We start from the raw sequence: 26,555 nt of genomic DNA, 5'->3' as shown, positions 1-26,555 counted from the left end.
AACAGAATTCCGGTTTGAAGCAGACGTGATTATATTTCGTTCTTTCCATTTTATTTTGCATAGTGCACACAATGTCTACGACGAAATTTTACTAGGACGTCGAAAATTTGGTCGCATCATAAGGAAATGCATTTAGTTAAAGATTTTGCACAGCATGTTAAAAACAGTCTACTGGAAATGAAAGTATAGCACAACTCTTCCATAACGTACTCATTCCAGTTCCAATTCTCTGTGGTGAATAGCGTAGAAATTTAAACGACATGAATTAAATCTGAAAATGAGAGGGTGTTTCTTGATGTAATAGCTCTGTTTCAAGTGTCCATCTGCAAAGGTCGTAATGGTAATCTTAAACTAATTTTAATTAATAGTTATAGAACCAAAAGACTTTCCTCTACTAATTTACTTCTGAAAACGCTTCGAAGCCTCTTAGAGAGGTATACCGCCAGTAAGGACGTTTATTTTTTGTCTCTTGTGATAAATGTTGACTTGACAGATTAAGCTAGTGGGGAATTTCTTTAATTACCTGGATCCAGTGAACTGAGGTAAATTTGAAAGCGATATTCCTATTCTTCACTAGCGTCGTATGGTTATCGAAAGTAGAATTCACACAACCTAAAAAGACTTCATATACGTTGTTTGCTTATATAAACAGTGGTACACGCCCACATCCATGTCCTCAACAGGCAGGTGTTGACAAATACTGTTGGAAGAAAGAAGAAAATTTTCTAGGACATAAAGGATGTCCATATAAATTTTAAAATATTGTTTGGTTTCCATGGAAACACTAAGAGTTATTATAATTCTTTGTAGATATCTGAAAGGTAACGTACTAATGATCATCTTAAGGTGCGTGTTGTAGGAGGATTCCACTTATAAATTTCGTGTCACTAAGAAATTTTTGCTTGCTATATCCAATTATAGCTATAATAACGATTATTGTCAGCTGGTAGCGGATCACTACCTACCGTCAATGATGTTTGTTAATACAGTCACCTGTAAGATCAGGATTATAAATAGGTATGGTGTCAGAGACCACTGCTTAGAAGATATGTCGCTGGGATGGTGGTCAACCAGCAAAACACTTTAAGGCCGTTTCTCTTACTACGTGGACATCTACATGTATAATCTGAGGCTTATTTCCTTACAGAGCTTGTTAAAGAGTACCTCAGATGCCACCATAATCAATACTGTCAGGCAGTGTGCGGGGAAAATGACTGTTCATACCAGACGTGATGGAATTTCTCTCTTTTCGCCGCCATAGCTGTTTGGCGAGATATATGTGGATGTACGATGACTGACACTTCTTGGCTCCCATTATCTGATAATTTTCGCAATAAACCTCCCCGTACCCACTGGAGATTAGAGTTGCACTGGGTGGTTGTAATTAAAGTGCAGCTACTCACTGAGGTCCAGTGCGGACTGTCATAATCGTATGACAGAGAAATTTGGTAGATACGCTAATGCGTTAATGCGTAATTGATTTACGCTGGAAAAAATTAGTTCCAGTTTTGGTCACCAGGTGTATATCTGGCGCTGTGCACCGTTTGTTTGACGGTAAGATGTCCACTGTGTCATTTGACGAGCAATAATCCGATTGAACAGTATGGCTACATAGAAGAGAGACCGTGCGCAGTTTGTGATAATTTTTATTTGAATGGCAGCAGTTACAGTGCTGCACTGAGAGAGTTTGACCGGTTGAAAGGCCTGAGGAGAGGCCCAGCATCATTAAATGATTTCAAGATGATGATAATGAAATTTGAAAACGCTGGTGAGCTTGGTGTGGCACCTGGAAGAGGAAGGCGTCTTCCTGTGGCAGCTGTTGACGAGGTTGCTGTTGCCGCAACTGACCATGCAGCATATGTCCCAGGTAGGGCTAGTGCTCGTGCAGTTTCACGAGAATTGTCCACCTCATGATAAACAGTAGAGAAAGTTTGCGATCTACATTACTCTGGTCCCGGTACAACATCCAGATGGTGTAGCAACTGAAACCTCATGATCCGCATTAACGTTCTGACTTTGACTGAGTTAGGAGGCACATTTTAGACTACATTTTCTTGTGGGTGGCCGAAGACAACATTGTAGGCACACCGCCGCTCAGAATAGACACGGAAAGGTCTCAGGGATTGGCGTAAAGAGCATCAATGGAAGCACTCAAATCCCTGGGGCATTGATTCCCACACATATTGCGGTCGAAAACGACAGTTCTCAGTCCGACGAACAACACGAAGATTTTCTTGATAACCTTTGATACTGCTGCTAAGACGCATCAACACTTCTCTAGGACACTGTGGGGGTGCATCCCTATTGAAAGTGATCGCACCCCTTGGGAGAGCAGCGCGACTGCAATTTTTGCTCTCGTATACAGGTTGGAGCCACTAGGGACCAACGAAATTTGAAATTGATCCTAAGCAGTGAAGGGATTTCCGCCATCCTGTCGCGTAATAACGTGGGAGTGCAACATTCACATCTGCGTGGATAAAGCGGCAAAGTGTCCGTCTAAGAGCCCCAGTTCGGCAACGTCCTCGATGCCACCCACGCACCTTTGCTGAATACGTTACAAATGTGCGCGTCAGAAATTTCGACACCATTTCAGCCTGATGGCTCTCCAGCACCTGAGGCTCGGGCAACCCATTCGACCCCACTCGGTTTGGTCTAGCGGCTGAATGTAGGAAAACCCAATCCGAGAGTTGTCGAACGGGCTGCCTGACTCTCAGGCGGTAGCGCAGCCGCCAGATGATTTTGTGCCGAAATTACTGAAGGTACATTCGTACCAGGCACAACAAAAGCGCGGGTGCGTTGCCGAACTGGAGGTTCTTCGAGCGGCCACCGAGCCCCCGCAGAGTACCATTAAATAATAGGGTTGTAGACACGAATGCATGGGAATGGGAGGCAATTACGGGGTACTAAAAAAGTAATCCCTTAATTCTGCGAATCCTGCCTCGGGCATGGATTGTGTGATGACCTTAGCTTAGTTAGGTTTAAGCAGTTCTATGTTCTAGGGGACTGATGACCTCATAAGTTGAGTCCCATAGTGCTCAGAGCCATTTGAACCTTAATTGTGTTGTGCAGTGTTACTTTTTGTCCTCAGTCATTGTGTTAAGGGGGGTAGGAAGTCAAACGGGCCGACTTGGAGCAGAAGAGGCACCACAAGACATTTTAATTTCCACTGTCTATACTTTTAAAAGTAAATTCATAAAACTTTGTCAGCATGACCACGAAGGAATCAGGATTCACACTCGTAGCAGCGGAAGTTCAAAAACACAAAAAATAAGTTTTTTTACATGTGAAATTTCATCACTTTTTCACTTATTTTTGGCTGCATTTGTTGCTATAGGTACACTTTTCTTCATAAGTAAGAGAGACTGTTCGATGAATTTTGCACAGCATACAAACCATACTTACAGGTATCTGAAACTATAGAATCTATTTAATTTATGAAAAAATGAATGAGCTGTTACGTTTTAAACTTTATGTTTAGAAAAAAAATCTAATTTTGTAGTTAATTATCTCAATTTTTACCACAGTTTTTAATAGATTTGGAAAATTCTAGAGTTTCATGCACCTGTAGGTAGGGTTTGTATGCTGTGCAAAATTCATCAAAGAATCTCTCTTACTTGTGAAGAAAAATGTACCTATAGCTACAAATGCAGCCAATAGTAAGCGAAAAAAATTATGAAATTTCACATGTAAAAAAATTTATTTTGTTATGTTTTTGAACTTCCACTGCTATGAGTGTGAATCCCGAATCCTTCCTGGTCATGCTGACACAAGTTTTATGAATTTATTTGTAAAAATATAGACAGTAGAAAATAAAATGTCCTGTGGTGCCTCTCCTGCTCCAAGTCGGACCGTTTGACATCCTACCCCCCTTAAGTTCATCGTAATCTAAATTCTGCTACTTCTCATTCCGTTTGTCTTTCTTTCATTTCTTCATAATCCGTCACTGCAGTGTTCATTCCGTTCAAGACGTCCTGTAATCATTTATCGCCTTCAGTGATACCTAGTGATACGCACCGTGGAAAATATGACGACTTACATTGTTGTTCCTCGTCGAGAGCACGTCGATATTCTACCCGGAAACGCGACCGGCCCAACTGATAACTTACTTTCGCCTGGAGGATAATTCAGAGAAAAAAAAAGAGAGTAGATGGCAGACGTGGCTCGTGATCAGCTCTCCTTCATTTTCTCCGGTTCAGTCGTACACGACGCGAAAGAAGACCAGAAGCGGTTAGCCAGCGGTGTGTAACGTAAGTGGGGGATTTGTGATTCGCTTGCCGGGATGTAACGAGCGCGGCCGCTTCCCGCGGCTGAGTCAGCGGCCGCTAGCTGCCGGCGCTCGCTCGCTCTGCATGCGGACCACGCGCTGCTGGCGAGGCCGGAAATCCGCGTGGCGCGCTGTAGTGAACACGTTCTGGCCCTGCAGACTGCAGGCTTCAGCCGCGGCGCCACCACTTGCTGCTTCCGCTGCCGCTGCCGCTGCCGCTGCCGCCACAGCCCCTACGTTTGCGATGACCGCGCCAGATATTAGTATGCTGCAGAAGCGCTGTGCCACAGTCCCCCTTCTGTCAGCGATCGACGCAATATTGACTTGCGGGTTATGGCGTTCTAGCTGCGCTTGTTCTCTCTCGTTTCGAGCCGGTATCACGTACAGGTTGTTTTAGTAGGAAACCGACAAATTTTAGAAGCTGAATACGCGAGCCGTTCTGAAGATTAAATGCCACATAAACGTCTACACTACTAAGTTACTGTCCCGCAACACGCAACTCAGTTCCACTTACAGGTTTCCTAACGCTTTCCAGGAGGGGCGAAATTTTGTTTTCAGTACTTCTTGCAATCATTGACCGAATTTAAAAGTTCAGAATGCTGGTTCAAAATGGCTCTGAGCACTATGCGACTTAACTTCTGAGGTCATCAGTCGCCTAGAACTTAGAACTAATTAAACCTAACTATCCTAAGGATATTACACACATCCATGCCCGAGGCAGGATTCGAACCTGCGAACGTAGCGGTCTCTCGGTTCCAGACTGCAGCGCCTAGAACCGCACGGCCACTCCGGTAGAATGCTGGCATAATCTCTTAACTAAGAGGTATAATCTGACGTTGAAGCTGTTAAGCAGTAAGATAATTATTGCAATTAGAAACTGTGTCTTTGTCTTCAGGCAAAGTAAATGGCAGCCCGTAAATTCCCGGACTTTATTCACCCAGCATTTAGCGACTTCCAACAGATTTTACACATAATTTCAAACGTTTACGAAACGTTTTGGCGCTAATACCCCCGGCAGGATAGAGAAAGGAAAAAATTTCATCGCTTACTACGTTCTCGCTATTTATGCAGTAAATTTTCAGCATCAGACAAGACGTTTCAATTTATTATTTCTTTACTACCTACCCTATTTGCAACACAGTTTCAATATTTCTCCACATGTTCCGATAAATGTACCTGCAAAATTATATCACTGTGAGTTACATGATTCGGGTCACGTTATAGACATTTAGATACGTGAAAAACAACTCCTGATTAAAATGGAACGCAAATTGCCTGGGCTATATTCAGAATAAATGCACTTAGCGACTTCCAACAAACTTGATGCCTAATTTCAGGCATTTCCTAAACTTTTTGTAGCTTACATGCTTAAAGTCAATTATTTAACACATTAACTCGTTTCTAAAGTAATCAGACGCTTGAAGCTGTTTTATGCATGAGCATTTGATTCTTTGCTGGTATAATGTATTTGTTAAAGCAGTAAAAGCAATAATTACTTACGTCTTAACTACAACTTTATATGGGTACCTAAATCTTATTCTGGATTCTTCCGTTACTTCATGGCAGAACAACACCATGGTTAGAGGATTAATAACAAGTATTCTGTTGTTCTTCTGATTTCTGTTGATTTCAAACTAGGTTTATGATTATTGGTCCATCTTCAGGAAACTTCTTGAAAATGGCCCAGTAAGCTGAAAACAAAAATCAGTGGAACGAAATCAACCTGTTATTCCACTTTTTAAAAAGATATCTGTGATGTACATCGACTAATGGAAATACAAGGGCGTGCTGAACATTAACGCCTCCAATTTTCTAATGTATGAATTCATAAGACGTTTTAAGTAAAACAGATGTTACTAACGTTCTACATCTTCATTTTTCATGCCTACTTATTTATTTCCCAATATAGTCACACTGGCGACGAACGCATTTCTCCCAACTAGAGACAAGCTCGTTGATACCGTCACTACCGAATGTTTGACTTTGTTGACGGAGCCGCAACATGACCTCTCCTTACACCGTTTTACCTCTATCAAAGATAGAGGTGATCTTTATGAAAATCGGATTGGGCCAAATCGAGACGTGTGGAGGATGACTGATGAGAGTGAAGCCAGGGCGTCGGTTTGTTGCAGACGTCGCAGCGCTTGCTTGTGCTCTGTAATTGTCAGGCTGAAGGAGAGCGTGCTCCATATGTGGACGAACTCTTCGTATTCGAAACTAGGTTACAGAACGCTGCTTCTCAAAAAAATTGTTCAAATGGCTCTAAGCACTATGGGACTTAATATCTGAGGTCATCAGTCCCCTAGATCTTAGAACTACTTAAATCTAACTAACCTAAGGACATCACACACATCCATGCCCGAGGCAGGATTCGAATCTCCGACCGTAGCAGCAGCGCGGCTCCAAACTGAAGCGCCTAGAACCGCTCGAGCTGTTTCTCACGCAACGACATAGTTACGTTACACATCGCCATGTTACACGCTAAAATTCGGAGACATGTTGCGGCAGAGGGCTGAAATATGTCGTCATGAAGAATAAATATGTAGAATATTTCCAGAATGGATTCGAGTCTTGATCTGACACACAGTTTTACACTGCCAGTAGAATGTTAACAAGGTTTGCTTTACGTAGAAACTTTCAACGGTTTTCACATAAAAACTTCGGAGGCATTACTTTTCAGCACTCCATCGTAGTTCATATAAGAATTTCTGAGGCATTACTTTTCACGAGTTCCTCGTAGTTTAGGAGACATGACATCGTAAACACCGAGCTGCGTGAAAAACTAGCTTTTGTTTAAAACGGAGCGCAAATTAGCCAGTCTATGCTCTGTCAGTGTGTCACATGAGGATACTTACCTGCTTTGAACAACGTTAAACCGAGCGCGGTGGCGCAGTGGTTAGCACACCCGACTCGCATTCTGGAGGACGACGGTTCAATCCCGCGTCCGGCCATCTTGACTTAGATTTTCCGTGATTGTCCTAAATCGCTCCAGGCAAATGCCGGGATGGTTCCTTTGAAAGGGCACGGACAACTGCCTTCCCGAGACCGGTGACCTCGCTCCCCCAAACAACCACCCCCCTCCTCCTCAGGGCAACAAGAACAACAACAACAACAAACGTTAAGCGCAAACTCAGACCTTTCCTAAATATTTTGTCGCCTAAGCTTAAAAGTCAAATATTTATCACATTAACTCGTTTTTAAATTAATCAGAAGTTCGCTTTGTACGTGGGATTTCGGTTCTTTGAAGAATGCTGTATGCTGTATTAGGTAATGCAGTAGCAGCAACAACTACTCAAAACTTAACTGCCACTTTATATGGGCAGCTATAATGTTTACCGACAGATATTGCGTCCATTGGAAGTATATAGGGTTACATACAGCTATCTCTTGGCTTTCAAAAGATGCCTACGCAGAAACTGTATGACATACAGAAATATGAGATTTATCAGTGTATAGAGCATCCTCTGCAAGCTTCAATATGTAACACACCCCGTGGCCTAATTGTAGAGAACACCACCAGGGGGCAGGTGTGTCAGAACATGAAGAAAAATCATCCGCTCCGTATTGTCGCACGGAGTTAGTTCACGCCTACAGACAGGAAAATCGGCGGATAGATTTACAAAGCGGTCTGCGATCGCTTCCCTTCCGAGCCGCCGGCCGTGGTGGTCTCGCGGTTCTAGACGCTCAGTCCGATGCCGCGTGACTGCTACGGTCGCAGGTTCGAACCCTGCCTCGGGCATGGGTGTATGTGGTGTCCTTAGGTTAGTTAGGTTTAAGTAGTTTAAGTTCTAGGGGACTGATGACCACAGATGTTAAGTCCCATAGTGCTCAGAGCCATTTGAACCATTTTTGAACCTTCCGAGCCACAGTGGTTTGCGAGCAGTTATTGACACTTGCCCTATCGCAAAATGTGCCCTTACTGTGCACCTGTAATGTGAATTAAAAGCTTGGAGATATGTCTGTTTTCCGTATCTCTTGTAGTTTTCACGCATTCGTCTTCTGAAGCCTCACAGGCACTTATGAATAACTCTGTGTAGCTGATCATAGGTGCGATGCAATACGAACCATTACGGCCTTTAGCTATTTGGGACTACCTTCACTATAGATATTCAGATAGCATCAAGGAATCCTACTGCGTGATATATACAAAGAAGTACTGATTTCTAATATTGTTGCCAGACAGTTCAATAGGTCTCGTTGCTCTCATAAAGTAAATATCTGATTTTCAATTAATGTACGCTGTGTTAACCACAACGAATACTAACAAAAGCAGAAGACTAAAATAAATGCTCGCCAGTACTGGAACCCCTTGAGAGTTTCACAAGTAATTTTGAAGAGAATATTGTCGTGGTGTTTTGCGCTGCATCCTTTTAACAGAGAAAACCCAATCAGCTTGGCTGCCATGGCGTGTTGCGTTGTCGCTGCAAGAATGATATGTGGTGCCTAAGAAATCCCTGACTGTTACAGAGTTTTAGCTCATCAGGCAATCGGAAAAATGAGTAAAAAAGCTCAAGTACCAATCCACTAAAGCCCCTTAAATCATTCCCACTCCGTGAAACTTCAAAGTTTATGTACCAGAAACTGGTGAGCCTGTAGCTTGTGTTTTCCACGCTGTCAGCTCTATCTGGTCGTACGTTTCTCACTGAAACACGATGCACAGCTCAACACACATCCGATTACAAATAAAAAATACTCATTCTCAATTAAAACAGTTAATTTACGCTCTAGATGATTTCTCACAAATCATTTAATTTAATGTCATCATGATACCTCAAGCATGGCCAGACAGGCGATTTCCTTCCAAATCCTTGGTCAATTCTAACCTCTACTCCGTTTCTAAATAGGTCGACGGGAATTTAAAAACAACACTCTATGACAATGGGGATTTAAAAATTGTCCTTTCTCCTTTTCTCATTTGTTCCTCTTCTAATGATTTCGAACTGTTCCTCCATCTCACACTGACATTCCAGTTGTTTACTTCTAGTCCATAGCCAATCGGAAAATAGTGAAATCAATTTAGAATAGACTGAATTGAGAAGCACCTAAGGCACCTTTCAACAATGGTGTTTATTTTGCGTATCAGATTAGAAATTAAGAAAGTGGAAGAAATGTTTCAAAAAAGGAGTAATGGCGTACTAGTAATAGGTTTTCTAGTGAAAAGTGAGACAGAACGGAATTATGATGGCGAGAGTACTTAGCATTACGTTTGCGCTAAACACAAAACAAAGACGAAACTGATAAACGGTCGTATAATATAAGGTGCGATCAAAAAGTTTCCGTTTGATGGCGTTGCTGAAGCGTACATGCAACCCAGTGCGACTCCGACGCGGGTATGTAAGCACCGACACTTAGGCAAGGCGTTAGTGTGGCATTCGAATTGAAACTTTTTGATCGCCCCTTATAGATAACTACGATTACTAAATCTTAGAATTTTCACGGTGAAATGTATACATGGAACAATTCTGTCTAGGTGCAACGTAACTCAAACTGACTGAACGAAGAGAGACGTATGACCACAGATGAAGAAAGTTACTTCAACGAAATAACTTTCTGTATGTAAAAAAGTTCTGATTACTACGAATGCAGCATAGTAGCATATATCTGTACTATCACGCACCAAAAACACTGTTTCGATAGCTTAAACCATTCATGAAATATTTCTGATTTCCACGTTTCACAGGGAACCAATTATACAGATTTACAGTGCAAGAACCGGCGGAAATATGGACCGGAGAAGGATTAGATTAGAAGCGGGTTTCACCACAGCGCCGTTTGTAGCCGGAGTCGGAATCGGGCAGCTGCAAACTGGGGTGGAAACAAGTAAACTCTCGTCAATACATTTCCTGAAAACCTCACACAACTAACAGATTTTTGTCTAGGACACAGGATAGGGAAAGGTGGTAACAGGCTTTTCTTCTGTTTACACGTTTTTCCGTAATGACACGGACACAGTATTACGAGGGACGTTCAAAAAGTAATGCAACGCTTTTTTTCTGAAAACAGGTTGGTTTTATTCAGGATTACAATACATCGTATTATTCCCCTGTCTTTTGGCTACAAAATTCTGATTTTCAACATATCTCCGTTCAATGCGATAGCCTCACACCGCCCTAGTGTGGGGGCCTGTACGCTCGCACACGGCACTCTGGTGGTCCACGTCAGAGCCAGCGTCTTGCTGCATCAGTAAGTTCCTCACCATCCACGTTCTGCTTCCCGAAGAGTACATCCTCCATAGTGACAAAGAGATGGAAGTTCTTTATGGTCTAAGAACCTTCAACATCTCAGCGCGTCAGCAATCTTTGGTTAATGTATTAAAAAAACTAAAAGCCCGCCTCGATTGCGAAAAAAGCACCTAGTGTTAAGTGTTAACCTAGGCTTCGGCGTAGGTAACTACACCTTCTTCAGAACAATGAAACCCACAAGTGCGCAAAAAGACCTTCGTCAATGATTAAAAGAACAGCATAGCTATACATTTATAAACGAAAAAGAAAAGGAAAACTCAAACAGTAAATATGTTCACAGTCAAAACCACTACTTAACACTAAGTGCTTTTTCGCAATCGAGGCGGGTTTTTAGTTTTTCTTCTGCTAGGCGGCCAGGAACCCAGCGGACACACACGTTTGAGTTCCCCTAATGGCGGACTAGTGTTTCACCACTACCAACAGAGACGTCCACTTGAGCAACGAGGTGTTTGACTCCGAACCGTCGATCACATTGCAGGAGCCACAGATGTGTGCTGCCGGATGGCACGCCGGAGATCGAACAGATCTGTGCGACCTTGTTGCGATTACGACAGACGATTCGCTCAACGACTCACCGTGCTTATGTTCACTGCCAGGTCTCCGTAGAAATTCTGCAAACTTATATTAATAGCTGCGATGATCTGATTTTCAGCTAAAAGAAATTCAATGACGGCGTTTGGAACGCAACTCCATTACAGAGGCCATTTTGAAGGCTACCTCTAGCGCCGCTACCTATCAAAACTTCATAAAACTATACGGTCTGTATTTTGTCAATCGAAATTGGCCAACAAAGAAATATGTTGCATTAATTACTGAAGGACCTTCGTATAATCCGTAGTGCCTGCAGTAAAAGGCAGACTGAAACGTGATACACGGAAGTAGGGCCTACAGTTAGTGGCGCGCGGTTACGGGCGCCTTGCACGGACTGGGCGGCCCTCCCGCCGGAGCTTCGAGTCCTCCCTCGGGTATGGATGTGTGTGTCGTTCTTAGCATAAGTTAGTTTAAGTAGTAAGTCTAGGGACCGATGATCACAGCAGTTTGGTCCCTTAGAAATTCACCCACATTTGAACATTTGCTACAGTTAGTGCACCACCGTGTGGTGCGGACGCTGTACCCTTGGGATGGTGGCCCCCTGTTTCAGACTGCTGGTGACGGAGCCGCAGAGCTCGGTGCCGCCGCGGGTGACTGACTCGCGCAGCCACGTGTCGGTGCGACGCAGGCAGCCGGCGGAGCTGCCGTGCGCTGCCCAGGGCTTCCCGCTGCCGAACTACACGTGAGTACCGCGCCGCCTGCCGCCAAGGCCACCTGCAGAAACAGTAAACCAACAGAAGCAACAATTCTAGTTCATACCTAGCATTTCGAAACATACAAGTACTGTTAGATTCTCTTGAAAAATAAGAAAAGAATTAAGCATTACAGAGAAAATTTACGCAACCAACAGAAGAGATATCATAACATTTGTTCCTCGTATTTAGCATTCCGGACTAAATATTAATATATGGAGCGGCATGAATTCCATGGGTGTATGAATGTAGTCCAGTCCATCTACATCGACCTCTACAGTCTGCATATTACTGCAAAGTGATGCTGACAGGGGGGAGCTTTTATGGACGAATATATTACGATGTCCTGTCGCTTCATGCACGGGACGACCTTTACTAGACTGACTGATTATATAAGGCTTCTTGTCATTTATCCTGCTCTTGAAAAGTGGCTTTTCACTCCGTAATACCTTATATCATCTTGTTTTTTTCTTGCAGCAGACGATGCTCGCTGGTCTACTACACATATTCACACATCTTTGTCACCCCTTTGCCTGCTGAGAGCGACTGTCACAGTGTGTGTGGACTGATGTTTCTGGAAACCTCATAGATACTCGAAGTTTGGCAAACACTAGTGGGACGAGACGTCACGTGATTACGTCCGCGAGGCACAGAGCACTGAATGCAGCAGCGCATTTGTATCGTTTCCTGGTGAAATTTTTGAAGGTGGGACGCAGCGAGTGGGCAAAACACATTATACAGTATGCTTGCAGGTGGGGATATTCAGCCGCCAAATAATTGTTAGAATTCGTAGTGAACCTTTCAGCTGTCCTAGTAGCAAAGTGAATTGTGCAATATAGACGGCCGCTGATAGGTCCGCAATGAATTTTAACACATTATACAGGATGGGGAAAATAAAAGTGGCCTGGAAAACAGAGCTTCAGGATACCAAGAAACACAGCCGAGGAAAGGAAATATAGTACAACCTGACTACAGGAGATGTTGAAATTGACCACCATTCATCTCTTGGCACTGTTGGGCATTGGCCAGCAAGTTTCTGAAGGCGGACAGATGATTGACCGCTGGAACTGCTGCAGTTCGTGAAGACTATGAAGGTTGTTGAGATTTGCCTTGTACCTCAGGGCTCCCCACATAAAGTAATCGCACACTGACAGATCAGGTGACCCGGGTGGCCGTCTAGGGCCACGACCAGATTCTAGGTCCAGGTCGAGGCGTCGGGTTGATTTGGTATGACTCTGAAGCATTTTCTGGTGAGCTGCTGCCACATTTTCTGGTGCGAGGGCGCATTTCGGTACGTTTTTTGACTTGTTCAAAACAGAACCTGCTGACACCATTTTCGGACTAATCGTTGCATGGCGCTCTCTGCTGGCACTTTGAACCCCTACACTTCTCAGCAAGTAACTGACCACACCGTTTCCACGACTTTGTTGTCGCGTTTCGTCCCCTTTGCACTGCTCCACTCACACTGGCACAGCCCGCACTACGCTCTGAACTGGTGCGGATCATGTGGCGGGGGTATACGTGGAGAGCGCGTCTCAGGGTGTAATTATATGCATACATTCACATCCAGCCATACTCATTCGTCTGGGCTACTTTTGTTTGCCCCATCCTGTACTCACAGGTATGCCTATGGGAAACCTGCATACTGTTAGGTCAAACGCCGTGATTTTGGATATGAAACTGGACGATCCATAGTAAGTTCATTTGAGCATGAATTGGTTTACTTTAGTTTTTCCCGAAATCACGCCGATTCCTGCCATGGCGGTACTTTTTCTGTTCGTTCACCCTTCCAGTATGAGTGTCTATGAGGTTTGCTTACTCCGATAATTAACTCAGTAATTTTCTCCATTGTAGAAGGTTTATTTAACAGTACTCAGGAATCAGTTGCTTGAGCTCATGTGGTCCTCCACTTGATCTGAATACTGAGCACCAAATGTCAGTAATGTTGAGTTTCTGTAACTTTTTTAATTCCTGAACGACAACATAAATCGGATAACGGAAGACATTAAAATTTTATTATTGCTATCTTAGGCAACCTTCATCTATCGATTTTTACCAGAACTTCGTCTAATATCAGATCACTTTATAAGACCATTTACATCTCTACCAGAATTCAAAGAAAAGGACAAATAAAACAGGAGTAACCAATTTTCACCTGGCGATTCTGCACGGATCTTAAGGAAAACATTAATAACATAAAAGTAGGAAACATTCATTCTCTGCATAGCTACAAGAATATTCACAGATATGCTGCAGAAAAGAAACTTCTGGAAACATCCAGTCGGGTATATTTGGTAAGTGCCTGTCAGTTCACATTATCCAACATTTCTGTGATGCTCTCTAGCCACTCAGAAGGTCCTGTGAATATGTATTTGAGTATTAACCCTAAAGTGTTTTATAAGCAGTTCCTTTCGTAGACAAACAACATTTTGGAAAGTTTGGGAAGTTCATTTCTCATGCAGTAGAATGTGGATGAGGCCAACTATTGTATGTGTAATCGAGAGCTACTACCTGTTGATGTTTCCAGAGTTCTACATAATCACGCTTGTTGCATTGAGTAGTGATAGAGAAACTTTGGTATAAGCTGATATTTAATCATGATCTGATTGGCCGTTACTGTAGTTTTTATTTGATAACAATCTCTCACACATAGACAAGTAACTGGCAATAAACTGAGATTGCCACCTGAACATATATTAACATATAACATGAATAGCAACTTTGCTGCTGCGAGAGTTCATGAATATAATTTTCCTATTCACCCTCGTACCCAGTCAGGAAATTTAGCCAGTCGTAGTGTTTCAAGTCCCCTGAAATCTCGACTAAGCGATTTCCGGCCTCTGTAGCTCGATTCACCAGGCAATTATCGACCCATAACTATTGTGACTCTAAACTTTAACCATCACACTGTGGACAAGGTTCCAATTCCGTTCAGATAATAATACTGGGTGGTCCATTGATCGTGACCGGGCCAAATATCTCACGAAATAAGCGTCAAACGAAAAAACTACAAAGCACGAAACTTGTCTAGATTGAAGGGGGAAACCAGATGGCGCAATGGTTGGCCCGCTAGATGGCGCTGCCAAAGGTCAAACGGATATCAACTACGATTTTTTAAATAGGAACCCCGAATTTTATTACATATTCGTGTAGTACTTAAAGAAATATGAATTTTTTAGTTGGACCACTTCTTTGCTTTGTGATAGATGGCGCTGTAATAGTCACAAACATATGGGTCACAATTTTAGACGAACAGTTGGTAACAGGTAGTTTTGTTTTTAATTAAATTACAGAACGTAGATACCGTTGAAGATTTTATTTCGGTTGTTCCATTGTGATACATGTACCTTTGTGAACTTATCATCTTGAGAACGCATGCTGTTACAGCGTGATTACCTGTAAATACCACATTAGTACAATAAATGCTCAAAATGATGTCCGTCAACCTCAACGCATTTGGAAATACGTGTAACAACATTCCTCTCAACAGCGAGTAGTTCGCCTTCCTTAATGTTCGCACAAGCATTGACAATGCGCTGACGCTTGATCTCAGGCGTTGTCGGTGGATTACTATGGCAAATATCCTTCAACTTTCCCCACAGAAAGAAATCCGGGGACGTCAGATACCGTGAACGTGCGGACCATGGTATGGTGATTCGACGACCAATCCACCTGTCATGAAATATGGTGTTCAATACCGCTTCAACCGCAAGCGAGCTATGTGCCGGACATCCATCATGTTGGAAGGACAATGCCATTCTGTCATGCAGTGAAACATCTTGTAGTAACATCGGTAGAGCATTACGTAGGAAATCAGCATACATTTCACCATTTAGATTGGCAACGATAAAATAGGGGCTAATTATCCTTCCTCCCATAATGCCACACTATACATTAACCCGCCAAGGTCGCTGATGTCCCACTGGTCGCAGCCATCGTGGATTTTCCGTTGCCCAATATGCATATTATGCCGGTTTACGTTAGCGCTGTTGGTGAATGACGCTTCGTCGCTAAATAGAACGTGTGTAAAAAATATGTCATCGTCCCTTTATTTCTCTTGTGCCCAGTGGCAGAACTATACACGACGTTCAAAGTCGTCTCCATGCAATTCCTGGTGCATAGAAATATGGTACGGGTGCAATCGATGTTGATGTAGCATTCTCAACACTGACGTTTCTGAGATTCCAGATTCTCGCACAATTTTCTGCTACTGATGTGCGGATTAGCCGCGACAGAAGCTAAAACACCTACTTGGGCATCATCATTTGTTGTAGGTCGTGGATTACGTTTCACATGTGGCTGAACACTTCCTGTTTCCTTACATAACGTAACTATCCGCCGAACGGTCCGGACACTTGGATGATGTCGTCCAGGGTACCGAGCAGCATACATGGCGCACGCCCGTTGGGCATTTTGATCACAATAGCCATACATCGACACGATATCGACCTTTCCCGCATATGGTAAACGGTCCATTTTAACACGGGTAATGTACTTTATACATAGCTGCGCTACAGCAACGGTTCCACGTAATCAGAATAAGAGCAGCTCTTATTCTGATTACGGGTAATGTATAACGAAGCAAATACCGTCTGCACTGGCGATATGTTACGTGATACCACATACATATACGTTTGTGACTATTACAGCGCCATCTATCACAAAGCGAAAAAAGTGGCCCAACTAAAACACTCATATCTCTTTACGTACTACACGAATGTGTAATAAAAATGGGGGTTCCTATTTTAAAAAACGCAGTTGATATCCGTTTGACCTATGGCAGCGCCATCTAGCGGGCCAATCAAAGCCCCATCTGGTTTCCCCCTTCAAGCTAGACGAGTTTCATTCTTTGTAGTTTCTTCTTTTGATGCTTATTTCGTGAGATATTTGGCCCGGTCACTGTCAATGGACCACCCTGTATATGCATTCCAGTTGAAGCAATTGTCATCAATAATCAGTGTACTAATTAAGAGTAAGTGAATCAATCAAGATCGTTACACATACATAGCTTAGTTTCGCAAGTACCACATCTTAGGACACACATTCAGTGTGACAAATTACAACTCGTCTGGTACTATAAACGTAGACACACAAACTGAAGACCTTCCCAGTTCTGTAAAGACCATTAGTAAGGTCAAGCCTACAGCATGAGTAACAAATGTGTTGCAGTGTCAGTACGTGTCTCCGCCCCTATTAGGGTTTGAAATCGAGATCTCTAAATGTTTATCTCAGGCTGCGTTTAGAAATTATTGAACTTGACCAATCGTATTCTGAAATAAATCTTCGTAGCATTTGGCTGATCGCTTGTGCCCACAACGGAATTTCGATACCTTTCACTCAATATATTTACTTTTAAACGCGTCATCAATTGACACAAACACTTACTGGTACTGACTGCGCGTTTGAGGACCACATGATCTGCAAATATTATATTCTCTTTTTTCGAATGATCGCTTTCTATCGATAAAGTTTTTCAGATGCCATATACCAATTTACACGTCACGTCATCAATAGATATTGTGGCCTGCTTCACGTCATGGTACCTTTACATTTTCTTCTACTACTTAAACCAAAAAAGGGATGTTCAGAAGCGTTTAACTGGAATATTTAACAAAACAGAAGTGTGTCTTAAGAAAACATAATAGGAATATTAATAAAGACAATTAGTACTGCCGGCAGGACTCTCATATTGTTCGGTTGTGATGTTGCTATGTACAGGAAATGTCATTCCCGCATTCTCGTAAAAAGTAGTAGTGCTATTCGGAGAGTATTTTCTCTTCGTGTATTGAATAGCAGCCCTCTTCACATAATGATAAATGGAAAATAATGTTCATGGCAAAGATAAAGTATCCTACATTCATGATAATCTTCTGCGGCCAGTCATAGCGTTTAAATAACTACGGTTAATACTGAGAAGTGATGGAAATAGAGACGAACAATTAAAATCAGTTGTAGTGGAAGACGGATTTAGTGGAAGGATCCTGGAAATATGCATAGCATATCTAAAGAAAACCATATATATAACATTAGTCACAACAACTTTAGATTATTGCTCCAGCGTTTAGAGTTCTCACAACTGACGATATCGGACTGATTCGGATACGTTACCAGGATAGTAACAAATCATCACGTGAAACTGCGATGGATACACTCTGGTAACTTAAATGAGAATATTTGGAGGAAAGGCAACATCAGTCTAGAGAAAACCGGTCACTACTCACATCAAAGAAAATTTTGCATCACCTCGATTCCGAGAGTTCCAGAACCTGTACATAAAACTGGAATAGAGATCAACATAAACATAATTTCCGCTCTTTTTATTGCTCATAAAAACCACACATTGCATGTTGTACCACCATACGGCGAGATCTTCAGAGGTGGTGGTCCAGATTTCTGTACACACCGGTACACCGGTATCTTTAACACCCAGTATCACATCCTCTTACGTTGATGCATGTCTGTATTCGTCATGGCATGCTATCCACTAGTTCAGCAAGGCACTGTTGGACCAGATTGTCCCATTCCTCAACGGCGATTCGGCGTGGATCCCTTAGAGTGGTTGGTGGATCACAGCTTCCATAAACAGCTCTTTTCAATCCATCCCAGGTATGTTCGATAGTATTCAGGTCTGGAGAACATGATGGCCACTCTAGTCGAGCGATGTCTTTATTCTGAAGGAAGTCATTCACAAGATGCGCACGATGGGGGCGCAAATGGTCACCCATGAAGACGAATGCCCCGCCAATATGCTGCCGATATGGTGGCACTATCGGTCGGAGGCTGTCATTCACGTATCGTACGTATCGTGCAGCCGTTACGGAGCCTTCCATGACCACTACATAATGCCACCCCAAGACATCAGGGAATCTCCACCTTGCTGCACTCGCTGGACAGTGTGTCTAAGTCGTTCAGCCTGACCGGCTTGCCTCCAAACACGTCTCCGACGATTGTCTGGTTGAAGGCATATGCGACACAAGAGAACCTGATGCTAATCCTGAGCGGTCCATTCGGCATGTTGTTGGGCCCATCTGTACCGCGCTGCATGGTGTCGTTGTTGCAAAGATAGACCTCGCCATGGATGTAGGGATTGAAGTTGCGCATCATGCAGCCTACTACTCATAGTTTGAGTCGTAACACGACGTCCTGTGGCTGCACGAAAAGCATTATTCAATATGGTGGCGTGGCTATCAGAGTTCCTCCTAGGCGTAACCCATAGGTAGCGGTCATCCACTGCAGTAGTAACCCTTGGGCGGCCTGAGCAAGGCATGTCATCGACAGTTCCTGTCTCACTGTATCTCCTCCATATCCGAACAACCTCGCTTTGGTTCATTCCGAGACGCCTGGACACTTCCCATGTTCAGAGCCCTTCCTGGCACAAAGTAACAATGCGGACACGATCTAACAGCGGTACTGATCGTCTAGGCATGGTTGAACTACAGGCAACACGAGCCGTGTACCTCCTTCCTGGTGGAATGACTGTAACTGATCGGCTGTCGGGCCCCCTCCGTCTGATGGGCGCTGCTCATGCAAGGTTGTTAACATCTATGGGTGGGTTTAGTGACACCTCCGAACAGTCAAAGGGATTCTGTCTGTGATACAATATTCAAGGTCAACGTCTATCTTCAGGAGTTCTGGGAACCACTTTTGGGAACCGGGGTGATGCAATTTTTTTTATTTATTTATTTATTTTATTTATTTTTTTAATGTGTGTATAATATCTGCAACCTTCCTTCGCCGCACCACTACGAGGGAGCGAGTGGCGGGCCATCCCCGCAGCCATGTTTTAGCCCAAGGAAAGATCCTCGGTACTCACATGACAGGAGGCTGAGTGGACCTGCGGCCATCCTGAAGGGACTGGAACGACGAAAAATCTGCGCCCCCATCCGGTATTAAAACCTGGACCTCAGTGGCCAGACACTTCACTGCTCGCTAGAGCACCACAGGTACCCCTATCTCTTTCAACCAATATTTGGTTTACCATTCGTATCTGTCAGAACATATCATCTAGACATTAGCAAACTATTAGAATATCGAGTTGCAAGAATGTTACTAGGGTGGTATATTAGGTTCCTCTGCGATGAATTCACTGCAGATATGGCCTACTCAGACCAATTTTTGTCCATAAACGTAAATATATCCAAGACAAAGAAAATGCACTATGAAGGAATTAGCTGAATGGAATGGAAATCAGTAGATGTGATGCACATGTACAGACAAACAAATTATAAATATTTCAGAAAAATTGGATGATTTATTCAAGAGAAAGACCTTCACAAGTTGAGAGAGTCAATAATCTTTTAGTCCACTTCTGGCCCTTATGCGAGCACTTATTCGCCTTGGCGTTGAATGATAGAGTTGCTGGATGTCCGCGTGAGGTACATCGTGTCAACTTTGTGCAATTGACACGTTAGGAGGTCAAAATCCATGCCTGGTTGGAGTGCACTGACCATAATGCTCCAAACGTCCTCAATTGAGGAGAGATCCGGCGACATTGCTAGCAAAGCTGGGGTTTGGCAAGCACGGAGACAAGCAGTAGAAACTCGCCTTGTGTGGAGGGGCATTATCTTGCTGAAGAGTAATCCTGGGCTGGCTTGTCGTTATGGGTATCAAAACGACACGAAGAATAATTTAGACTTATCGCTGTGCTGTAAGGGTGCCGCGGGTAACAATCAAAGAGGTCCTTCCATAAGAAGAAATAGAGCTGCAGACCATCACTCGTGGCTGTTGGGAAGTATGGCAGGCAACAGTCAGGATGGTGTCATACAGTCGTCTGGGGCGTCCCCAGACATGTCTTTGGCCTGAAATTTCATTGACTGGAGTAAAACTGTCTTCAGTGATGAGTACCGCATCGAAATGAGCCCCGATGACCAGCGAAGACCTACCTGGGGACGCCCCAGACAGTGGTGGGATATCTACCCGACTGTCACTCGCCATGCGGCCTTTACAACCGGGAGTGATCCATCGTATTACCCTCTTGGGTTGCCATCCGCGGCACTCCTACAGCACTGCGGTACGTCAATGACAGTCGAGGCCTTGTGCTTCATGGCAAGCCATCCCAGGCTTACACTTCAGAAAGATAATGCCTGCCTGCACACGGTGAGAGTTTGAGAGTTTCTACTTCTTGTCCTCGTGCTTGCCAAACACTAACTTGGCCAGTAAGATCGCCGGATCTCTCCCCAGTTGAGAATTCTGGAGCATTAGATGCAGAGACCTCCAACCTGTTCGAGATTTTGACGATCCAACATGCCAATTACACAGAATTTGCCACGATATCCCTCAAGTGGACATCAATAAACGCCAAGCCGAATAACTGTAGCCGGCCGGAGTGGCCGAACGGTTCTAGGCGCTTCAGTCTGGAACCGCGCGACCGCTACGGTCGCAGGTTCGAAACCTGCCTCGGGCATGGATGTGTGTGATGTCCTTAGGTTAGTTAGGTTTAAGTAGTTCTAAGTTCTAGGGGACAGATTACCTCAGATGTTAAGTCCCATAGTGCTCAGAGCCATTTGAACCATTTGAATAACTGCATGCAGAAGGACCAAAGGTAGACAAATGATCAGCTGACTTGCTCAATTTATGAAGCTCTTTCTCTTAAATAAACCGTTCAGTTTTTCTGAAATTGGAATCATTTTTTGTCTGTATATGTACATCACATCTATTGATTTCCATATCTTTTGATAATTAATTCCTGGTGCACCGTTTCTCTCTCTAAACGATCACGCTGTCACATGTCTCTCTACTGTTCTGCAGCTTAAACCACTACACGCAAGTGATTTTTAAAAATAACGAGAAGCCTAAATGTGCATGGCCGGTTGGGGATTTTAAGACCCTTCAACCTAAATTCGAATGCTGTGTACTAACCATGGACACCCACAGTGCCTCAGAGCACTGAGGAAAGAAATATTCGGACAAGCCATCTTATTGCCTTCAAAAGTTAATGAATCTTAGATCATACTTCACTGTGAATGCCCATGCCCATCACATTATTGTGCCGACTGTTGTTAGTCGAGCTGCGGTCATGTGTCAAATAGTTTTATCTTCTGACTTCAGTTTTATATATCTGATGGAACAGAATGAGCATGAGAGCAAGTGTTTTTTTAATTTTTATTTCTGCGACAGTGATTTTATATTAGCTGGTCTGCCTCATGTATCGTTTTATTCAAATGATTTATACATGTTAAGCTACATTCAGATCCGATGATGGCACCTTCAATGTGTTGAAACCGGTAATCTAGTAAACTGTGTGTAAGAGATCTTGGCTGTTGAATTATTTCTATTTAATTATGGATATACGGTTTTTAACGCCACTTGAGTTCAAGTACCAGATCATGTTGTAGTTCATGCGGTTACTCGGCATTCTGTGGTTTGTCATCTCTACTGACTTAAAAGTTTTATTCAATGGGCAGTTGTACCGTATACAACCACATATCGATCATTAGGTATCTTAAAGGGCGGAGTTCTGTTGTTTTTATTTCGGTAAGCCTCGAAATTTCTAGCTAATATTGGTAAAATGAAGCCGTATATGAGGATAAGTGCGTGGAGAGACTACAACGCTACGAATTATCAACAAATTTCGTAACCTTATAAGCAGGTCGTTCCTTTGGTGAAGCCTCTTTAAACTTGGAGCGAGTAACTTGTGATCGAAGGAAACTTTGCCGCGACTTAATTAAACGAATTCTGCGCAAGGCGCTCCACTCCGCTATAGTCTCTTGTCTCCCCGCTAACGCTAGCAGTGTAATTTGTACACAGTGGGGGCTCTCGGTCGATTAGAGGTAAAATGTGGCAGTAACTACGCAATCGGTTCTGGCAGGAATAAAGCGGGCGCCGCCGTTAGGGCTGTTTCGCAGAGGACGGCATCGAATGCTCCGGCAGCAATTATCTGGGGAAATACGAGGCCAGCCGGGGTAGGCAGCCGCGCCGAGCACTGTACAGCGGGCGGCCGCGCGGCGTTCGTTAGGGGCGCCACCGCCGCGGGCAGCACAGGCACTGGCGGCGAGGCGAGCGCCGGCCGAGGGTCTAAAGCCGGCGCCGGCCGTGGCCAGGGCCGACCTGTGCTTCCGGCGCTGTCCAGCCTGCCAAATAACGACGGCAATCCCGCGCCAGCCGCCTACCTGCCAGCTGTTTATTCCGGCTGAAGTATCGGCGCGTAATGAGGGCCGACTGCGAGGCACCGGCAGCGGCGTGTAATAGCCCGAAAGGCGCTCGCTCGCTCTTCCAGTCCACTTCGCCGGCGTTGTTAATGGCTGTAGGCTCTCCTTTTCCTTCGTTAACAAAACGGAGAGAGAAACCACCGTTTGGTCATTTTCTGAAAATTTTGTCACACCTCACTAGGCATTACATTTTTACAAGCTGCTACCCAAAATTTCAGACAATATCCCCGTAAAATTCAGAAAATTTGCCTTAATTTCTACCGTCAGCTTGCAACCGCCCCTATACCTTATTTAAAGCCTAACCGAGTTCCCAGTGTTGCAGGGTAGGTATTAATCCCAATCTTCTATTAGGTTATCTCCTTCTCCCACCTCTCTGCCCACCTCCTCCTCGCCCTCTCTCTCACCACCTCTTCTTCTTTCCTTTCTTCCTCTATCTCCCCCTCTCTCCTCTTTCTGTCTACCTATTTCATTTCTCTGTCTACTCCTCTTCTCCTCTATCTCCGTATCCTCCTCAACCCTTTCTGCCCATTTCCCCCTCCCTCTCTCTCTCTGTCCATGCCTCCCTTCCCCCTCTTTGTCTGTAGAGATTCCCTTTTTTCTACACGTTATCATCCCATCCGAATAGGAGATTGCTGGTTCTTGAATCTCTTCTATGGACTCAGTATATCTATTCAACTTCAGTTTCATTTTCAGGAACAGAAAGAAATCGCAAGAAGCTAGATCAGGCGAGCAGGGCCTGAGACGGCGGCCATACATTTTTTGTCAGGAATTTTTTTTACAATAATCGAGATGTATCCAGATGCATTGTCGCGATGCAGCAACCAGTCCTTATTTTCCCATCTAGCAGTATATTTGCATCTGGCGTGTTCCCTCAGTGTCCTCGAGACATCGTAGTGGAGCTATCCCGTGACTGCCTGACAGTAAGGGAGAAATACTCTATGGACAAAATACTGATTGGTAGTTATTAGCCTAGACAGGAAATTTGTACCATCTCGAAATGTTGTTTGCGTTTCAGTTCACACCTGAACCCGATGATATTATTATGCATTGTTCAAAGAACGAGGACCGTACTCAGCTGCAATTCGTCTCATACTCATCAGCTAGAATGTGTTGACATGTCCCGTATGTAATTCCAAGTGGACCGTCATAGTTGTCTGCTAGATGAACTTGCAGATCATTTCAGATACGTTCGTGATCGTATCCGGGGTTGTGCATAGAGACGGTCGGTCCAAGTGTCTGTCATCCTACACAAACTCCTGATCACCTAGAAATCTTTTAAACCACTCAAACGATCTCGCTTACCTCCAAGCTTGTTCACCAAAAGACTTCCTTAGAATGTGCATGGTTTCAGCTGCAGTTTTGCGGAGCTTGAAACAAAACTATGATTCGCATATCATTTTTTTCTTAAAGTCAGTCGTTCCCAAATCATAGACACAGTACAACACGATGTAAAGAAATCAGCAGCAACTTTCACACTGATGCCACGTGGCAGTTGAAATACACAACTACAGCTGCCTAACTGCGGGCGTTTGTACCGCCGATGGGCGCAATATTCAAATTCTCGTAAATTTTCGTAGCATCTGCTACGAGTCGTAGAAACTGACAGAGAAAATCCGTTTGGCTTGAGAGTAGAAATACCGATCCTGCGACTTATCTCAAAAATGGTTCAGATGGCTCTGAGCACTATGACGCTTAACTTCTGAGGACATCAGTCCCCTAGAACTTAGAACTACTTAAACCTAACTAACCTAAGGACATCACACAAATCCATCCCGACGGCAGGATTCAAACCTGCGACCGTAGCGGTCGCGCGGTCCCAGACTGTAGTGCCTAGAACCGCTCGGCTACTCCAGCCGGCGACTTACCTCAGAAGATATTTGGTGAAAACACAAATTCACAGTTACTACATTTGTAGATTTGCAATAAGCTTCTGATAATGATTACTGGAATACACTTTAAATGCTCCTTTCGTTCACTCTCGGAGCTTCTGTGACGACACATCAACCCCCAGTCGCAACAGATCTCAGTGTCCACACTCGCTCTGAAATGTGCAGCGCGCGAGACAGATCACCTGACTAATGCTTGGCAGACTGTCTCGGAAGCGTTTATTGGTGAACAGTTATAACTATACATTTTTCCACTTGTAAAAACAATCTAAATAATTATCTCAAGGCTTACTTTAACTCGCGAGACAGGGCTAAACTTCTCACAACTCAGTAATTAAAATTCTGTAGATAACTACCTATTCTTATAAAGACTTCGAAATTCGGTCACTGAAGTGGAAAAAGCACGCCGCTAACAGTTCATCAACCGCCTCTAGCTGCTCAGATTAAAAAGGGTGTAAGACTGAGTGGTTTGAGACGACTTAAAACTTGCCCCAGATCAACAATTACTCAGTCGAGACTTACTCGCCTACTCCTCCCCCAGTTTTACCAAGACAGGGCTCGAAAAATAATGTTATGGATATCATGAAAGAATTTGTTTGCCAAGCTGTCGAAAGGAAAACTACACATGGAAAATTTACGTAAAATTTTTAATCTAAATAAAAGCAATAAACGCCTTCTTTTTCAAACAAATTATGTTTTTCTTTTTTCATTATGATATGGTACACAGTAACAAAATATTTCTGTCTGACCGATTGATAATGTAGTCTACAGTAACTTTTAACTCCTTTTCGTAAATGGCCTGGAAACAAAGTAGGACCAATATCTTCCCAAATAAATGTCTATTTAAAAGTTGAAGCAACGAAATTGCTTTCATATAAAATTGGGTCCATATTAGTATTAATGAGTTGTTTCTCTCTGTAGAACAACATAGCGCTCACTACGTAAAACATCTTACCACGCTATCGGTATTCATGTATTCTTAACGGTTTTGCTGAGAGACGAAATTAGTGAATGGGTTTGATTGCATACCTCCCCCCGCCTCCCTGTAGAGAAATAATTGGTACGCCATGATATTTATACGAAAGGGGGCTGAAACATAATATCAGAAATGTTGACACCCGTATCAGCCATGGTCACTTCTGTCCCAGAATGATCCTAAAGAAAACCGTTCAAAAGTTATGACGATTTTATTTCATTTAGTTCAGAAATTTTCACCCTGTAGAAAGGGCTGCGCGACTCTTGGTTGCGGATATTAGCACAGTCGTTGCAATGGCGCTCTGTCAAATGTGTCAGCAGCGTATTACGCTCTCTTACTCACGCTACTCTACCTACAACTAGATGGTCTGCAGTCAGTGGTGTAGTTCGAGTCGTGTTCTAGGCTATGTTAGTTTTCGTTGCATTTGTGTGTCTTAATATACTGTACTGTCACCTGGATACGTATCATGGTGTTTTAACTTCTTCCAAGGTTTACAGCACTGTTTGTACTTACAAATAGTATAGTACAAGTAATGGAAACCTACTACTTGACAAGTGAAATGGTGGATATGATATTCCGCTATGGTTTAGCGAATGGACGTAGCCTGCAAGCCAATGCCCTCTACGCTGAAACGTATCCAAAACGCAGAGTGCCCTCTGATAAGCTGTTCGGCAAACTTTTCCAGCGTTTGAGGGACAGAGGTACCCTTGAACGTGGAAAGATTGACAGTGGAAGGCCCCTTCGTTCAGTGAAAGAA

At 43.6% G+C, this 26,555-nt stretch overlaps 1 protein-coding gene across 1 annotated transcript in view; it reads left to right on the top strand.

Moving 5' to 3' along the window:
- Window positions 1-22,921, top strand: part of LOC124594068 (Down syndrome cell adhesion molecule-like protein Dscam2) — a 178,587-nt gene extending 155,666 nt beyond the window's left edge. Inside the window, exons 5-6 of the mRNA XM_047132418.1 lie at window positions 11,648-11,779; window positions 22,597-22,921. Of these exons, the coding sequence (XP_046988374.1) occupies window positions 11,648-11,779; window positions 22,597-22,921 (457 nt within the window). The remainder of the gene's footprint in view (window positions 1-11,647; window positions 11,780-22,596) is intronic.
- The last annotated feature ends 3,634 nt before the right edge of the window (window positions 22,922-26,555 follow it).

The sequence above is a fragment of the Schistocerca americana genome, chromosome 2 (genome assembly GCF_021461395.2).
Source record: "Schistocerca americana isolate TAMUIC-IGC-003095 chromosome 2, iqSchAmer2.1, whole genome shotgun sequence".
Classification (NCBI taxonomy): Eukaryota; Metazoa; Arthropoda; class Insecta; order Orthoptera; family Acrididae; genus Schistocerca; species Schistocerca americana.
The sequence above is the reverse complement of the archived record's forward strand: the minus strand, read 5'-3'. Positions and strand labels throughout refer to the sequence as shown.